Source organism: Oncorhynchus masou, chromosome 22 (assembly GCF_036934945.1).
Source record: "Oncorhynchus masou masou isolate Uvic2021 chromosome 22, UVic_Omas_1.1, whole genome shotgun sequence".
Taxonomy (NCBI): Eukaryota; Metazoa; Chordata; class Actinopteri; order Salmoniformes; family Salmonidae; genus Oncorhynchus; species Oncorhynchus masou.
The window spans coordinates 34,383,895-34,403,513 of NC_088233.1; the positions used below are offsets into that span (position 1 = coordinate 34,383,895).

At 38.9% G+C, this 19,619-nt stretch overlaps 2 protein-coding genes across 2 annotated transcripts; one reads left to right on the top strand and one right to left on the bottom strand.

The window, feature by feature from the left end:
• The first annotated feature begins 798 nt into the window (after positions 1-798).
• Positions 799-3,069, top strand: arpin (actin related protein 2/3 complex inhibitor). The gene is made up of 6 exons (XM_064929985.1): positions 799-1,160; positions 1,419-1,494; positions 1,690-1,822; positions 2,017-2,223; positions 2,343-2,506; positions 2,694-3,069. The coding sequence occupies exons 1-6, from the start codon at positions 1,069-1,071 to the stop codon at positions 2,700-2,702; spliced, it is 681 nt and encodes a 226-aa protein (XP_064786057.1). The 5' UTR covers positions 799-1,068; the 3' UTR covers positions 2,703-3,069.
• Positions 3,070-3,394: 325 nt separating this feature from the next.
• anpeplb (alanyl (membrane) aminopeptidase-like b) lies at positions 3,395-17,997 on the bottom strand. The gene is made up of 21 exons (XM_064929984.1): positions 17,338-17,997; positions 17,177-17,215; positions 15,941-16,083; positions 14,748-14,890; positions 14,301-14,427; positions 13,907-14,061; positions 13,666-13,779; positions 13,401-13,544; positions 13,197-13,262; positions 12,923-12,988; positions 12,632-12,780; positions 12,129-12,214; positions 7,941-8,074; positions 7,500-7,555; positions 5,649-5,796; positions 5,450-5,529; positions 5,257-5,367; positions 4,848-5,015; positions 4,614-4,754; positions 4,160-4,241; positions 3,395-3,941 (listed from the first exon to the last, which is right to left on the bottom strand). The coding sequence occupies exons 1-21, from the start codon at positions 17,925-17,927 to the stop codon at positions 3,780-3,782; spliced, it is 2,904 nt and encodes a 967-aa protein (XP_064786056.1). The 5' UTR covers positions 17,928-17,997; the 3' UTR covers positions 3,395-3,779.
• Positions 17,998-19,619: the final 1,622 nt, after the last annotated feature.

Here is a 19,619-nt window from a genome sequence, read left to right on the forward strand (position 1 = left end):
TGTTGACTCGTCCTATACTCGTATTGGTGGCCAAAGCATAAATTGGAGGAAAAACACTTTAAAACCCCCACCTCAAACTTGGATCTCAAACAGACCATTTCAAAAATGCTTGCTATTTCCTCATAGAAAATTGTCATCTCCCTGAGGAGGGAGGATGAGCTGGCAAATCAGCGGCCTAGAGAAGAGTGAGCTAGCCAATCAGCGGATTACTTGCGTTCATATTTTTAATGACTGGTATATGCCCCCACCCCATTCTGTTGCTGGGGTTCCAACACAGAAAATCTGTTTTTTTAACATACTTAATAAATATGTTTTTGGAAGAAAAATATTTCACTCATATTACACTTATAAGTCATATTTATTAGAAATCTGGAAACACTGGGCAGTTACTTTAAATGTATGGGGTTTGGCAGGGCAACATTAATACACACACAGGTAAACATTTTCAAAAATAGGACAAATGAGAAATAAAGAAAAATACACAGGGGGCACATGCTGAATGCTTAGCAGAACAACTCTATACCTACTGCGTAAGAAAGCATTAGTGGTGAAGAGTCCTGGACCTAGGAGAGGTAGTAGGCTGCTGCACATCAGATGAGCTATGGGAGGACGGACTCATTGTATATGGAAAGGTATCAAACATGGAAACCACGTTTGACTCCGTTCCATCAATTCCATTCCAGCCATTACAATAAGCCCTTCCTCCTATAGCTCATCCAACCAGCCTCCTCTCCAGCCCATTCACATCATCGTAGACTGTTATGGGTCAGCCTATTGGAATCAGAGGCAATGTTCCAATACCAAACATAATTTAATTTCAGTATCAAACATTTATACTCCTGTTTTTTCTGATCTGATTGATGTTTTACTCACCTGTTTTACTCCGTGCTGTTGGTCGTCAATTCCAGTGGTATGCCGTTTACATAATTTCGGGACACACCGACTTTCAAAACGAGCACAACGACACTTTTTCCTTATTTGACGTAGAATCAGGAAGTCACGGGATAGTTTTGCTTCGGTTTTTCGAGTATCAAAACGGTGTGGTTGTTGCTTTCTCTAGAGTAAAAAATGAGCCGAATTTATAACAATACGTCCTTGCAGAATAAACCTGTTCATAATGAAAAGATTGAGCACGCGTGGGCCCCCTCCTCATATCAGAGGTATGATGCCGTGATGCAGATCAGAGCTATTACGCTGCCTGCAGAGAATCTGTAATTCTGCATAAAGATAAACTATAATACTGCATAGAGCTACAATATAATACTTAAATATGCCTAATGTTTTATTAGATGCAGTAGATGGCTCTGTGAGTGAGTGTGTGTGTGTGAGAGAGCTAGAGAGAGAATGAAGAACTCGTGCATATAAACAACAGTCCTGAAAAATGGTATACTGGAGCCTACAATCCTTTTCTCCCACAGTGGTCTAGGTGTCATATTAGAGGGGAAGTTGGTTGATGTCTCACGCCATGTTATCACTGACGTCAACAATCAGAAGGTAAACTGACAACATAGAATAACCTCTTCAATAAAATATGATTAGGCTATTTAATTGTTATTAGGCTATTTTATTTATATTGTATTTATATTATATCATATCAGTGATGACCACATGAGGAACTAGGCCTACTTGGTTTTCTAGGACTCCTAATTTAAACAATCTAGATTGCCACATGTTGTGCTGTATTGGCAGGACCGTTTCTATGTCCTATACATCAAACCTAGTCGAATCCACCAAAGGAAATTTGATGCTAAAGGAATGGAAATTGAACCAAACTTCAGTGATACCAAAAAGGTCAACACTGGTTATCTCATGTCATCATTCAGTGAGTATTATTATCCACTTTGTACAATATTGTGAAAAGGCTTACAGTCTAAGGTCAGATGATTCACAGACAATACCTCAAAATACTCTCAAAATTATGTAAAGACATTCATTTACCACCATACTATATTCTTTGTAAAAACAACTCTAGTGGTGCTATCTGAACTGGTGTGTTTGTTTGTTTCTACCGTGCAGAGGTGGAGGCTAAAGGAGAGACTGATTGCCTCACTGAGGTCCAGCTGGAAAACCTAGTGACCAAGGAGGATCTGGTGAAAGTGACAGGGAAACACTGTCTAAGTGGGACCTATGCTTTCTGGTACCCAGAGGGAGAGATGAGCAAGACTGAACTAGAAACAGGCCAGGACATTCGACTGAAAACCAAAGGCGATGGTCCATTTATTTGTAAGTTTGATGTTCAGCAATCCCTTGAAAATTTGCCTAAACCGAAGTTCCACTCCCAGTTTGATTGTAGCTCTGGGCAGGATGAGCATTTTGTACTTAGTTTTGGTCTGCTCTTTCAGTTTCCTTGGCCAAAGTCGATGGAGGCACAGTGACCAAATGCAATTTTGCCGGAGACAAAGAAGCAGGAGCATCGTGGACAGACAAAATAATGTCCAACAAATCCGATGCCAGCAGTGCAACGAAGTCTGAAGGCCATGGCGAGGGAGCAGATGAGGAGGAATGGGTAAGAGGAGTGGGAGATTCCTGAGGCACGATTTTTTCCCCTTGCTAATTTTTGAAGAACATGTCAAAAATGATCTACAGTCTAATTAAATGATCTACATACATTATAGTATTTTCTCTGTACTGTAAATCTTTTATGACACCACATTTACATTTTGAGACCCCTATCACTGTGTTTCTATTTTTAGGATGAATGAGGAGATGATTGGAATTGCACAGTAAAACCTCCTTATTCCTGTGATGGTTTGTACTCCACGGTTCTACCCTCTTAACATTGCTTGTGCAGCATATGCACACTAAAGAGGAAGAGGGTCGTTTCATTTTTTATTCAGCACTCCTTTTGTAATATAGAGTTCTCTACAAGAAGTTGGCAAATCTGGCTATTGCAGTGTATCTTCGGTATAGGGGTGTACATGTATTGCTTTGAACCTGTCTTTGGTAAATGTCATACATGCTTTACTTCTCTACGTTCTCTCTATTGAAAATGTATCCTTGTTTGTAGAAGGGTACAAATGATATGTACTGCACATATTAACCTTGTAATAAAACAAATATGTAAATTTATCTGATGGGGTTATTCTAATCGTGTGTCATCCAAAATGTAAACCATCAATTGGGTAAGAGTGGTCATGCAAGGGCAGAGTTATAACTTTTATTAGTAGAGTAGCCATTGTCTGCTAATCAGATTATTAGTGTGTGCAAATTTATGAAGTTGCCAAATAGATGTAGGCTACAGTAGGTGATTTTAAATCATGCATTCTCCAAAAAAAAAAGATTCAAAACTGTTTGGGTTAACAGCATGAATGAATACATTACTTGTGTACATGTAACAAATAAACTAAATGTCTCAGTTTTTCTGAGCCCTTTACTAACAAATAATGCACTTAGATACAATTATGTATATATTTATTGTTGAATATTCCTCACGCCTCCAAACATTTACATTGATTTAAAAAAGGAAAATGGCAAGATGCAATACTTTGGTACATAATACTTTTACAAATACATAAAGACATTATTGCTATAGTTGCATGTTGTTTGATAGTCTTAACAGAATAATTGTAGTTGTCAATGAACCTGAGAAAGTACCTTCTCTGGATTTGACTTTGTCAGTGTAAACAATATTGGAAAGTCTCAGAAATACATGGTGGATTTGTTACTTGTTGAATTAAAAGTTACGTAATTCCTTTCAAACATTGAAATATACATATTTATTTTAGAATAATATTGCATGTTGATTATATGGAACCTGTTTTTCATCCCATCAGCTCAGTTCAGCTGCTCTCACTTGATTCTTTTCTAAACCACTCCAGAACAGTCTGCTTGTTTTCCTTCACCCATTTAATGTTGGCCTGGGTTCTCTCAATGGCTTGCTCTAGGGCCCTGCTCGCAGAACCCAATTCCTCTTCATTATAGTCGCTCTGGAACTGCCTCAGCTGCACAATAACAATCAGGAAAAAGTTAGAATTAGGGCGGAAACCAGTAATTAGAGCGATTACTCAAAATTCAACTCCCACCAGCTGAACCTAGTCTCTCATCCCCAGACATTGCAACTGAATCACTACATTCTATTTAGTCATCGAGGCAAAGGAGGAGAGGTTTGTGACTCAGATATTGTTGTAGGCCTGCCTGTTACCAATAGGGAGAAGCTCACCTCTTGGAGCTCAAAGTCCGTGGAAAATCTCTGCGTCACTCCCTCAATCAGGCGGCCAAATGACATGATCCCTCCTCCGTACCTGAGGAAGAGGGCGGAGGGCAGAGGTAAGATGAGCATGTTTGCTCAGCAAGCAGTTTGATAGAAGCCAATTTAGATAACTGCCTCGCAACTCCAAACAAATGGATGATAAATTGTAGCTGAGGTGATTTCCTCTGATTGCCCAAGGAGACCTTAGTACCAGACATGGTTGATCGGTCTACGCCTTCCTTATTGGTATATTGCTTGAGGTTTATTTAGGTGATTTTTTATGAGACACCATACAAAAAAATCTAAGCTGTATAATTGCTAGTAGATCATGGGTCCATTATTTCAGTTGGAAAGGAACTTGGTTCTCTGGCTTGTTTGTCGTAACATTAACCCTATGTACAGTACTTAACAGAAACAAACATACTCCAAGCTGATGTAGTTCCAGTGGGCGCGGACAAAATTCCAGGCTATTGCTTGCCCTGCCACATTCCTGGCTATGTAGTTGATGGTAGAAATGGCATCCATTTTTCTTATCTTATCAGGGTTCAAAGTGTACTCAAGGTATCTGCAAGATAATAAGGAAATGTCTGTTAAATGGTTGCACAGTAACTATAGTTAATGTCCCAGAAGAGGGTGGTACAGAGGGAAACAATCTAACCTGTTCAGGAGCCAGATCTTCCTGGTGCATGAGAGGGCAAATCTTAATTTGTCTTTCTCCGATGCTGTGGTGGCATTCTGGAACTTGCCCCAAGCAAATTCCCATTCCTTCTCTCCCCCAGCAGCTATAGCTTGGCAGTAGATGGTGGCCTTCAGGTTGGGTTGTATGCTGTGACAGAGGGGATAATCGTAGAGAAACAATATCTGTTCATTAAAGTTAAAAGGATCGATACACTCAATATATCAAAAATAGCATATAACATTCTGGTATTCTGTTATTGAATCAATATCATGCATATTACAGGTTATAAACATTATTTTTTATGAATGATATTACTACCCCATTCAACTGTGGAATACAGAGCTAAGTGCATCTGGCTATGTTGGTTTGATGAAACTCAATTCCTTACGGATTGCTGGTTTTGTTTGTCATCCAGTTGTCAAAGAGCTTTTTTGCCATTTTTTGGCAGTCTTCAATGTCATTGCTGCATGCGACTGAGATGGCGTTAATCTGGTTGTACCTGCGAACAAATAATAACATGTTAATAACATACTTACAGAGAGGAAATATCAGATGATTATGGGAGAAGAAAAAAATCTCACTGTTCAGAAGGATCTTCGGGGACTGTAGTGAAATTTTCAAAATGTTGATAAAGGCCACCAACTTGCTTTCGCATGTATGCCTGGGAATAGCATAGGAAAAATACTATTACACTCTTATTTGTCACTCAACTGTGTAGTAATACAGTTTCCTATGATAACAGGGCGCTTTAATGTACAGTATCTGTATTTGAGTACTGACCTGCATTGGGCCATATACCTCGGAGCGATCAAACATGAAAATGAAATAGTCCAGGTTTCTCAGTGCTGATTCCCATGGTATGTACTCTGTGTCATTCCGGAGGTACTTGGTAGTTCTCAGAGCCAGTGTCACATTAATATGTTTGGCCCTAGATAAACATTTAATATATCATTACAGTTGAAGTCGGAAGTTTACATACACTTAAGTTGGAGTCATTAAAACTCATTTTTCAACCACTCCACAAATTTCTTGTTAATAAACTATAGTTTTGGCAAGTCGATTAGGACATCTACTTTGTGCACGACACAAGTAATTTTCCAAACATTGTTAACAACAGATTATTTCACTGTATCACAATTCCAGTGGGTCAGAAGTTTACATACACTAAGTTGACCGTGCATTTAAACAGCTTGGAAAATTCCAGAAAATTATGTTATGGCTTTAGAAACTTCTGACAGGCTAATTGACATCATTTGAGTCAATTGGAGGTGCACCTGGGGATGAATTTCAAGGCCTACCTTCAAAGTCAGAGCCTCTTTGCTTGACATTATGGGAAAATCAAAAGAAATCATTCCAAAAAAATTGTAGACCTCCACAAATCTGGTTCATCCTTGGGAGAAATTTCCAAACGCCTGAAGGTACCACGTTCATCTGTACAAACAATAATACGCAAGTATAAACACCATGGGACCACGCAGCCGTCATACCGCTCAGGAAGGAGACGCATCCTAGAGATGAAAGTACTTTGGTGCGAAAAGTGCAAATCAATCCCACAACAACAGCAAAGGACCTTGTGAAGATGCTGGAGGAACCAGGTACAAAAGTATCTTTATCCACAGTAAATCGAGTCCGATATCGACATAACATGAAAGGCCGCTCAGCAAGGAAGAAGCCACTGCTCAAAAACCACCATAAAAAAGCCAGACTACGGTTTGCAACTGCACATGGGGACAAAGATAGTACTTTTTTGGAGAAATGGCCTCTGGTCTGATGAAACAAAAGTAGAACTGTTTGGCCATAATGACCATCATTATGTTTGGAGGATAAAGGGGAAGGCTTGCAAGCCGAAGAACACCATCCCAACCTTGAAGGACGCATCATGGTGTGGGGGTTCTTTGCTGCAGGAGGGACTGATGAACTTCACAAAATAGATTGCATCATGAGGAGGGAGGAAAATTATGTGGATATATTGTAGCAAAATCTCAAGACATCAGTCAGACAAATTAAAGCTTGGTCGCAAATGGGTCTTCCAAATGGACAATGACCCCAAGCATACTTCCAAAGTTGTGGCAAAATGGCTTAAGGACAACAAAGTCAAGGTATTGGAGTGGCCATCACAAAGCCTTGACCTAAATCCCATAGCAAATGTGTGGGCAGAACTGAAAAAGTGTGTGCGAGCAAGGAGGCCTACAAATCTGACTCAGTTAAACCAGCTCTGTCAGGAGGAATGGGCCAAAATTCACCCAACTTATTGTGGAAAGCTTGTGGAAGGATACTTGAGTGTATATAAACTTCTGACCCACTGGGAATGTGATGAAAGAAATAAAAGCTGAAATAAATCACTCTCTCTACTATTATTCTGACATTTCACATTCTTAAAATAAAGTGGTGATCCCAACTGACCTAAGACAGGGAATTTTTACTATGATTAAATGTCAGGAATTGTGAAAAACTTCTGACTTCAACTGTAAGAAGACCTTAGCAGTCAAAATAGGATATTAATTTCATCATGAAAGCAGGATTTCCATAAGATTCAAACCATGAAAATGCAATCCCTATAATGTGTAAGACATGTGTACCAGAATATACATTTTGAAGGAAAACCATGAACTTAGTCTTAGATGAGACTACCTTGCCAGGTTGAATGCATCATCAATAAGCTGTCCCCGGTTGATGAGTGGAATTTCCTGTGAATAAATCAAATGAATTCTAATTATTAAAGTAAACTACACAAGGGAGCATATTATCTTATTTGACTTATTAAGGGTCATGCTCCATGGTCTGTGACAAGGGGTTTCAAATAGCTGATGCCTGCCAGGTGTCCGGCATTCTTCAATGTACTCACAAGAATGAACATACAAAAACCTTGTCCAGCACATTCTCTCAAAATATTTCTTACCATAACAAAATATCACCTAGTCTCCTTAGAACATGCTCCATTGTTTATTCTGTCAAGGACAGTTCATGATTGTACACAAGTGCAGCCTTCTAAGCACCTGCAATAATGTGCTGTTTTGTGTCTGACTAGGACTGTATGAACTATACTGTTCCACACAAATGAGGAGGACTTACATGAATATTAGTTTCCAGCTGAGAGAGCAGTCTATCCCAATTTGCTGGATCGTAGTTGACTCTGAAATATCCCATACAGTTTATGTTGGCAAGCACCCACTTGCCATCTTCAGACTTGAACGCTGACTTCCGCTCTGTTGAGCAAATACAGAACATGAAAGTAACATTTTGCCTCAATTAGGTTTTTATTGACAGAACTACTGACAAGCACCATTTAATTAGTTGGGTTTGCTGTTATCATACAGTATACAGCAGTGTTGTGTTTGAGGCCACCTAAAGGGAGACCAATTCAAGATCGAGGAGTGGGGCCTGAGACCGAGTCAAGACCGAGGCGTGGGGCCCGAGACCGAGTCAAGACCGAGGCGTGGGGCCCGAGACCGAGTCAAGACCGAGGTGTGAGGCCCGAGACCGAGTCAAGACCGAGGCGAGGGGGCCAAGACCGAGATAAGACCGAGACCAAATCAATGCGAGTCCAATTTAAGGACATGATTGCAATTGTTTCAAATCACCTCCATAATAAGAGTCCGAATTCCTAGTGTTTCTGTGTTCATATTTCAGAAGAACATATGGATTTTTTTGACATTCAGAACTCTACAAATGATCACTAACCCAAACAGGTCTCTAAATAATAGATAAAAATACTGAATATGTAACAACTTCCTCGTTCTGCCCTTACCACTGACCTGTCAATCAGATCCAGATTTTTAGCACAAAAAAAAAAAAAAAAAAAATTTGAGGGGGCTTGCCTGTTTTGCGTGTTATTTTGCCATTAATATGTGTCACATATCAGTTTGCAAACAATGTAAAAAATATATAATTGAGTTAATAAAGCTGCATACAAACATGGTTTCTTTTTTGCTTTCTTGAGTAAGGCAGCTCAAAAATGCAGGTGTTTAAGCCTAGCTCAGTGCTTTCTGTGATGGTGGAGCAAGCAAGCAGAAAATACGGAGCATTGCGCTGTGATTGGCTCAGTGTTCTGTCACTCATTGGAACACTACGTCACCACCAAGTCTAAGGGTATAGCTAGAAAATTCAAGCCCCTTGGGTGCTGCCATAGAGTTACATTAAAAGTGCCCATCCAAGATGGCTTAAGGTCATTGGACACAGATAAAATGATGTCAAATCACGTTATGTCTACAGTAGCTTTGATTGGAATGATCATGTCAAAATCATACTTTCAAAATCTTAGCTCGCAGTCATCATCATGACTGTTAACTCGGAACTGCGGAAACTTGACTTCAGTGAGTTCAAGACAACTGGGAAGTCAGGAATAAACGAGCTCCGACAGGGAAAATACATTTTGAACAGTCATCCAACTCCGAATTGTAAATCCGGCCTCTTTCTAGAGCTACGACCTGAAGATCAATGACGTCATCATGATTTGACTATTTTTATTTCAGAGTTCCCAGTTGTTTTGAAAGCACCATAAATCTAGAGAATGCCAGACTTTGATGACAAAATTTGCTGCCCATGAAGGACTGCCAGACCACCTTCCTGTTCAAGTGAGCATAGTACAACAACGTGAGTCCAAAAATGTATTGTATGCTGCTACATAAATTATGTAATATGCCAGGGAGATATGTATACTGTAACTAACAAAGCAATACTACGTGTATGCTGTGTAGTAAGATGTTAGTAGCCCATGTGCCTAACCCTAATAATTTGGTCTATTTATCCCTCTTAATTTCACCTACTGTTCTGACTTGGTAGTGCAGATGTAGTCTATAACCTGTTGAGAGAAATGCAATCATCGAATATTGTAAGAGCTTTCATTGTCTGCTTATATGCCCCCTTTATTTATCCAACAGTTCTGACTCGGTGTACAGGGAGAACACTGTAAGAATGGCTCATGTTCTGAATTCTGTCTCTGTACATTTCAAAAGTGCTAAACAAATAGTTATATTAACTACGTCAGTCCTTGCTCACTCATTAATGTCTTAATCTAAAATACGGATTGCGCTCTTATCCCCTTCTCATCCCCTTGCGCCATAGTTTGTACAGCTCAATTGTCATTAGAAACCACATTTGTTTAAGCAAGTCAGCCATATCAGCTGTTTTTTTAAAGGCAGTAAATGAGGCTGAATGAACTGTTTCGCTTTCAGATAAGGCTCTGCTGATAGCCAGGTATAGCAGTGGTAAGATGTTGGGACTGCTGTTGGGACAGCTTTATGTAGGCCCTATCAGTCTGTGGGCACCGTTTGTCACCATTATAGTGCAATTAATGTATTGTTTAGTGTTGTGGCTTTTCTGGCATGCATACAACTTAATATTTCTTTTTGCCCCACGAAGATGTATATTCGTGGCCAAATGTTTTGACAATGACACAAATATAAATTTTCACAGGGCGCCCAAGAAAGTCCAACAAGCGCCAGGACTGTCTCCAGAAGTTGATTCAGCTGCAGGATCGGGGCATCACCAGTACAGAGCTTGTTCAGTAATGGCAGCGGGCAGGTGTGAGTGCATCTGCATGCACAGTGAGGTGAAGACTTTTGGAGGATGGCCTGGTGTCAAGAAGGGCAGCAAAGAAGCCACTTCTCTCCAGGAAAAACATCAGGGACAGACTGATATTCTGCAAAAGATACAGGGACTGCTGAGGACTGGGGTAAAGTCATTTTCTCTGATGAATCCCCTTTCCGATTGTTTGGGGCATCCGGAAAAAAAGCTTGTCCAGAGAAGACAAGGTGAGCGCTACCATCAGTCCTGTGTCATGCCAACAGTAAAGCATCCTGAGAACATTCATGTGTGGGGTTGCTTCTCAGCCAAGGGAGTGGGCTCACTCACAATTTTGCCTAAGAACACAGCCATGAATAAAGAATGGTACCAACATCCTCCGAGAGCAACTTCTCTCAACCATCCAGGAACAGTTTGGTGACGAACAATGCCTTTTCCAGCATGATGGAGCACTTTGCCATAAGGCTAAAGTGATAACTAAGTGGCTCGGGGAACAAAACATTTATATTTTGGGTCCATGGCCAGGAAAATCCCTAGACCTTAATCCTATTGAGAACTTGTGGCCAATCCTCAAGAGGCAGGTGGACAAACAAAAACCCACAAATTCTGACAAACTCCAAGCATTGATTATGCAAGAATGGGCTGCCATCAATCAGGATGTGGCCCAGAAGTTAATTGACAGCATGCCAGGGCAGATTGCAGAGGTCTTGAAAAAGAAGGGTCAACACTGCAAGTATTGACTCTTTGCATCAACTTCATGTAATTGTCAATAAAAGCCTTTGGCACTTATGAAATGCTTGAAATTATACTTCAGTGTTCCATAGTAACATCTGACAAAAATATCTAAAGACACTGAAGCAACAAACTTTGTGAACATTAATATTTGTGTCATTCTCAAAACTTTTGGCCACGACTGTACATGCTAAAATCGCTACTGGCCCTTACTAATAGTTATCCCATACTTCCCTACGAGCTGCGCAGGTGACGTTTATTGGGATGAATCTTGTCCTGGAGGCAGAGGTAAACGATTTCCACTAGATTGGCCAGTGGCAAAGTAAAAATGGTCTTTATATACTAAAAATTAATGAAAACACAAATTTGATTTTTGGTCTTTATTCAAGATCAGTGTTAGGCATAATGTTATCAGCGTGGTTAGGGTTTTAAATCAGATTGTTCGACTGTGCCAGCTATTGACTACCCTGCAGACCTTCCTCCAGTACATGAGTCATCCCAACAAATGCCAACCTGCATTAGCGCAGCAAAGAAATTCGGTCCGTGTTATAACAGAATCCTGGGGATGTCCCACCAACCAGGTTCCAATAGGCGACAACATATTAATGTATCATGACATGAGTGCGGATATTTGACCTGTGGAAGCGTTTTAATCCGTTGACTGAATGGGAGCTGAAAATTATGCGTTTTCTACTCTGCTGGTCTCGGGAAGAAATAACGAGTCCTCACTGTTCGAGACCGAGTTAAAAACCAAGACAAGACCGAGACACTCAATATGTGGTCTCGAGACCGGACTCGAGACCCACAAAACTGTTATACAGAAGGATATTTTCCATGTTCAGTCTATCTATAATAATGGAGAATTACTGCACATCACATAGCATAGCTCATCCGATCAAATCTCTCAATTACCCTGGGGAAAAGGTTATTCATTAGGTCATACTAAGACATACATAAACAATTGTACATAGTGTACGTAAGTTAATTCAATGTAATATTCCTTACCTTTAGGAACAGCCAGTACTTGTGTAGGCAGTGCTGTGGGAGCTAAACCTTCCTTCATCACTTTGATTGGGACATGCCATGTATAACTAATGAAAGAGATAAATTCATAAATCAATGGCATACTATTATGAACTACAGCCATTGATATTTACATATGCGAATAAAATGCTTCAGTGTAGGCCTAATTCATTACAATGTAATCCAATTTAAAGGATAATAATATACTAACGTCTTATTTGAAATATACATGAGAACAGCGTCATAATATTGTCATAAACATGTCATAACTGAATGTTAAGGCAGTGTCATTTTGCATGTATTAGAAACAGTTATGACAGGTGTTTGGACATATGTTGATAAAAAAAAAATTAAGATAACATTTTTCAAGTTACGCAACATAAACTGGGGGGCTATATAAGCATCTAATTCTACATGGAGATGGTCGTTGGTTCAGGAAACCTCTTCCATTTGTTTACTCTCTCTGTGGTGTTTCTTGGCCTTACTTGTAGTCAGATGGTTGAATTAGGAGGAAATGTTCTTGAGAAATGTCCCCAGTGGTGGTGTTGATGGTGATGACTGGGTAGCCCATTTGCATTGTCCAAGTTGCCATGACTTCAGCAACTTTAATGTGGCTGCCGTCGTTGTCCACCGCCTAGAAAGTTCTTGTCATTAGCATTTTAGACCATGTATTCATACCGCTAAAGTATTCTATACTTTTTACGTGCTTGAAAGCACAGAAATACATATGAGTTTTGCGTTAATAGGCCTGGTAAAACTACTGTATCATCTTTTACCTTTTGTAAATATTCCCACAGGTCCTTGTGTACAGCATTACTATACTGGAAAGCCTGAAGGTATTTCTGGAACAATTTGAAGCAATATTATTTACACACACTCTTAAGAATTGGATACAAAAATGTAATTGATTATTGATCCACAAAAGGTTCTCATTAGTTTTGGTACACCCATATGCAAAATTGCAAAAAACAAATATACCACATAGATGTTCCACACACTGACAATAAGTCATTCTACACCTTTAATGGACAGAGACATATTTTGACTTACTTTTAGACCATCCATAAACACCTTATCCTTCAGATAATCTGAAAGCATTCTCAGCACAGCTGCCCCCTGAATAGTGGAAAGATATTCATATTCATAGAGTACATGAACTCCTTGCGTCACTATATAGAACATTCCTGTACAATGTTAAAAAATATTTTTTTGATATTGTCTCTCTTCCCCCATTGGGCTTGGTCACATCCAGACCTTGCTGTAGGTGATGGAATCAAAAAGCTCAGTGATGTCACTAGGAGTTTGAACATCGTCCTCATTAGAGCTTAGAGGATGGGATGAGGCCAACGAATCCACTTGAAATACAGTCTGGATGTCATTTAGAACAATCAGATCTTTCTGGAAAAACAAAACATTTGAAACCTCTTCAGTGTGACCACAATTTGCAATCTTATGCAACAGATGCAGAACAAATATACTGAGAATGGGAAGTCATTATTAAATGTTGATGGGGACATACTATGTTCCATTTTGGCTCAATGTGATCCACTCCCAAATAGGATATATATGTTGCAAATCCCTCATTCAGCCACAGGTCATTCCACCATTTCATTGTCACCAGGTTTCCAAACCACTGAACAAAAATATATAAGTGGTGTTACAGTAAATGCCACTACATTACAAGATCATGTTTTGTAGTTAACTTTACATCATACATCTTTTACTACATTTTGACATGCAGTAATTATGATGTTTCATACCTGATGGGCAAGCTCATGTGCAATAACTGTAGCAATCCACTCTTTGTTTGATGTGGAAGACACCCCTTCCTCATATAGCAGAGCGGTCTCACGATATGTTACCAAGCCCCAATTCTCCATGGCACCTGCACTGAAGTCTGGTAGAGCAACTTGATCTAAAGTAGATATGAAAGAGGTTATTTTATATTGCATAAGTTGTACATAACCGTATGCCGTTTGAATACATTTCAGCTGATGATTTAATTGAATTTCACAAAATGATCAGTGTTCTTCTTACAATGTTTTAGACAGGTAATTTATGGAGTAAAGAATTCAATTGATTAGATGGATTTTATCAAAATGAATTGTTGAATAGTGCTTATTTTAGATTGTTATGGTGCAATAGTGTACATACCTAGCTTGCTCAAAGGATAAATCATGCCAAATACTTCTTTACTCTCATAGAACGCCAGTATATTTCCAGTGATATCTGCAGCATATTTTGCATGTCCAGCTTTTATGGCCTCCGGTCTAGCATATGTCTTTAACAAACCGAACAGAGAATAAAAAAGTAAGTTTTAGTATCATATCAATATGATATGGTGAGTAAACACATCTATACCATGAAAATCAGCAGTGTAGTCTAAACTGAATACATATAAATAGTATGGTGGTTTGCCCGAAATCTAGCTGGAATTGCCATTCATTTTTCATTTACTACAGTATCAACTTTCTTTGACGTGGCCATTGAAATGCAAACCTTTTCACATGGTCCTTGTTATACCTATCTTACAAAATACAAGTCATTTTGTTGATATCATATAATACACTATTACAGCTATGATTCAGCAACTATACATACCTTAATGTCAACTCTTTCATGTTTAGAAACTATGTAATCAAAATCAGATACTGTGAAAGCTAAGAGGTATGTTGACATTTTCTTAGTCGTTTGAAAGCGAGTGACTTCCCAGTTCTCTCCATCGATATCCACAAGGGTTGTACCTAAAAGTAATTTTAAAAATACGTATTGATTACTGTGAAAGTAAGAAAGAAAATAGCTTTTTTTTTGACACAATCTACAGCAAATAGCTTACTCAATGTAAGCAAAAAGAATAGGAACAGTATATGCATGCCTCATAATTTGTGAATTTATAGCTACAGTAGGTGACACATTTTCATGGGAATATCAATCAGTATTCTAAAATGCACATTTTCCCACCAGTGGCGTTTCCACCAAATTGACTTGTTGCGGATAAAAGACACTCAGTGATGACATAGCACACACAAACTGTACTTTTCCGCTTTAGTTTTCATGTGCCGAATAAAAATGTAAAGTTCAATGTGTCTCCAAAGCATTTAAAAAAAGTCTACCGATAGCGTTATTTATGTCACAAAAACTGTTGTGTTAAATAGCAAATGTGCCTACTCTGGAACGTGCGCTCGAGCCAAAAGCTCGCGGATACAGTTCGGGTAGGCTGTGCTGGTAGGCTAGTCTACATGATGAGATTATTATGGATAAGAGCAAAACGTTTTTATTTGTCAAATGGTAGTCGATCAATATGTTACCAGAATTAGAAAGGAGCATCAATATCACTTGGCACTTTCATTACCCTGTGAAGTTCATAAGTTATTTCATCTGTAGCATAATAAACTGTGGAGTCGTAGTGGGAGGACCACACAAGGCATGACTCCCAAGTTTACTTCGATATGATGGTTATTATATCAACATTTGTGGATAATAGCTTTCCACCACTATTTCTCACATAATACATTTTAACGACACAAAAAGATCCCATCTTGTCTAACGTATTTAGTTTTGTCCACATTTGTAAAGTTTACAGAAAACTGTGCTGTTTCCATCAGGCCTGTCGTGGGATTTTTCATAAAAAGGTTCATAAGGTTGGATGGAAACCTTGTTATAGTTTACAAAGTCATGCATATAAAATTATTAATTTATTGAGAAGTCATAAGTGTATGTCTATATTGCTGAATATACAGTATAGCCTACACCATTTGGCCTTGTATGACAATAGAATTAAATATGCTTCTCACCTGTGGCTTTCTCATTTGCTAGTGCGTGCGTGCCAACCCTATGGATGATAGTGACTTTAAATTCAGCCTTCATGGCTGGCTCATCGAAACAAGGAAATACTTTTCTGGCATATGTTGGCTGCATTTGGCTAGTAGCAATGAATCTGTGTGGAAAGGGTTTGTTGAAAAATAGGATAAATATTACAACTAGAATTGAACAACAGCAATACAATACAGAAAATAGTAGCTTGTTAGTTCATTTTGATTCGATTAGCTTTTCAGTTATTAAAGTATACAAGCTTCCAATGTCTACAGTATGAACTGTCTACAGTATGAACTGTGATACATGACATTTATCGTGATACAGTGCTGTAATTGTAAAGCCATGAGGAAGCAACAATGTGTGTCAAATGACTGTCCTGATCTATTCAAGGAATGAGGAGCAAAGCTGTTGCTGAAGTGAACAGAGGAAAAATGTGCAACATTCTCTCAGGGGGTCTTTTTACAGAGCATATACTGTAAATACCAGCCAGGACTAACAACTGCTGGGTGATTTGATATGTCAAGAAATAAGGAAACATATTCCCATTTCTAGGGACATTTTGTATTACCTTAGAAAACATGACACCTTCACACACAATAATATGTGATTGTTACCATGCTGTAAATCAGTGACCTGCTAGTTTACAGACTAGCCATGTTTTTTAGAGAAACGAGAGTACAATAGAATACAAATCATGAGAAACTTTGTGTCTGCTCTCTGTTCAAGCACTGTGATCTGTAAACTAGCAGGTCGCTGATTTACAGCATGGTAATGATCACATATTAATGTGTGTCAAGGTGTAATGACCAAGTGGTTTCAGAACCATTAATACATTGAGGAAGCACTGCATATTAAAAGAGTAAGCTACTGCCTTACCTAACCTGTCAGGACGTAAGAGATAGAAACAGAATAATCTTTCATACTATAGACTCCTAGATGTAACCATAGAACAGCCTTCGCCAAAAGAGGTCTGGATCTAATGACACAGTGGGTCAAAAGATCTGGACATTTTACAGGTTCAGGAGTTAAGTGTGCTTCTCTTATAATCAGGCGCTGGACAACTATTCCCTGTAAATTGCCCATGTGATCATGCCTTTATCATACTGAAAGCTCTATCCAACCAGAGCACGGTTTAGGGTGGCGGTTGGCGATCAATCCAATTATGTAATATAATTGATGTAAACATGTATTAATCAGATTTGTACAAGTCTTACCTTTCGTCAAGGTCGACAACAGTTTCATTCCCGACCAACCTGTAAATGGGTTTTCATAAGAGTCAAATTTATTTTCCATCTCACAGCATTCTTTTCATATTTGTCTGACAACAAATAATTGATATTTTTCATTTTTCAGCAGTTATCAAAGAAATACTTACATTTTAGTGTCATCCTTTGTGCTTGGTTCTTTTTTGTAAGAACTCATGTAAAAACCAGCCAGATCATCAAGGAGCTCTCCCTCAAATGCAGTAAAGAGACTGTAGTTCCCATCTTCCTCCAAAACACCTTCCAGTCGAATCTCTAAGAAGTTGCTTTCATTATTATACAGTATGGTGTTCTTAACGTTGATGGTCTTTTTAATGTCAAGATCTTTCACTGTTACATCAGTCACATTCTGTTTACTGTGAAGGAAGATAGTTTTGGTTTTCTTCACACATCTAAAATACACAGTGGAGTTTCCAGTGAAGATGAGAGATTGGTTGGTAGCGTTGTTTATAACGGTGTAGAGGCGAGGCTGTAGGACGATTTCATATCTCTCTGGAATGAGGTTTCCAGGGAGTCTCAGGTTGGGTGGTGGTCCAGTTGGATACAGAATAGTGGCATTAGGTGTTGGTGGTGGTGTAGGATTTATCTTGATTCTTTCGGTCTCATACACAATCATCATTGTAATTATTCCTCCAATAGATGAGACGGTCATTACCACTGTGGCTATGGCCAGTACCTTTGAGATATATATTCCTATGGCCATGTCCAGTCCTTCTGGAAGAGCCTCCCGCCTCCTGTTGTGTTGGTAAAGCTTGAAACTCAGAACTGAACTTGAAACAGAACTGAGCTGCTTTTAATTGGCTCTGTCTCCATCTGACCTCCCATAAACATGCACACGGCTATGGGCATGTGCTAACCAGTTATTGCTCATAGATTAAGCATTAACTTGCAATTGCAAGCAAAGAGTAATACTGAAGGAGGTCGATGTTCATTTAAATGAAATCAGTCAGATTGTTCTCCCACACATCTGGCATTGGTTAGCCTCTCATACCACCAATCCTGTGTTAGGTGAACCTCAAAAGAGACCGCTTTGTCTCCCAACCATCCCAAGCCTCTCAATAAGTGCTGGGTACAAAAAGTGATACTTTATAACGTGTAAGCTCCTCTCAAAAGAAAAATGGCATTTAAGCATGTTGATCCTCACGGTTCTAAGTAATGATAGAACCAGCTGTGTGGGACAGCAGCAAGAGCTGCAGCCCTCTAAGTCCCCAAGAGTTCCCTACCAGTCTTCCAAACAACGTCAGAGTGTACTGGTGGGTCTGTGTCCCACCAGCACTGGATTACTATGTATTCAGGGAAAATTAGGAGCATGTGTTTGCGCAAGGAGGGTGAGTTATGGGGGAAGGGATTTTAGCATATTATTATTTGGAATACCCCTCCCCTTCACCACAAATTCTTTACCTCAAGAGGAAAAAATTGGAGAAAACAAAACATTATGGGAAATTGGGTCTGTGACAAATAGAATTACACTGCAGGAAATCTATTTGCGTGGTAAACCAAGATTCTACAAAAATAGACGCATAGGCCTACTGTAAATAAAGTGTATATATTGAAGTACCTGTAGATGTTTTTATGATAGCAAATCAAAGAAAGCTTGTAAACCCTCAGACTATTTAGAATATTGTTGATATAAACTACTTTGTATCAATACTTGAGATTGTTTTCCTCCTTTACCTGACCAAATAAATCCAAGCATGACAATACCTTGCCAGACATTATGGTACGTGTTTACAATGGTTTCCAGTAGTAATTAATTTGTATCTAGTCATGGTAGAAAGTTTAATGTGCTTGATTCAGAGAATTGAAACAACTTCCTGCTTTTTTTTACAAGTTCATGATCATTGCATAGAATAAAACAAAGAAAGTAAAAAGGTTCTCAAGTTTATCGTTAATATATTCTTTGCATTCTGCATTTGAAAAGTTAAAATACTGTATTTGGACACCCCCTTATTCAGTGTTGTCTTACTGTGAACAAGGTGTCTTATGTTAAGCTGTGAGAAACGTTGCCATTAGGTATTTTATTTCCCATGACAGGAAAGGCTCACTTTCAACTAACCAACCCTACACTAGTTAATGGTCCTCCTTTAAGTAAAATATCCCTAGGCACATATGCAATCACACATACGGTAAATTATATTCCCTCCACCCCCTTAAATTACAAACAATAGAGCAGCAAACACTGTACATGGGTCCTTTAATGGATCCATATTCTAAAATCACAGCAAAGGAGTTTTATATCATCAATGGTAAAAAGGAAATGTCAGCATACAATTCAATGACTTGTTGGAATGTCATTAGCCCTCAGTAAATAGGCTGAACAACATTTCTGGTAACAACCTGATTAACGAGAGCACAGGCATTACTCATTGGCCTTAGATTCTGTTTTACAAGTGCA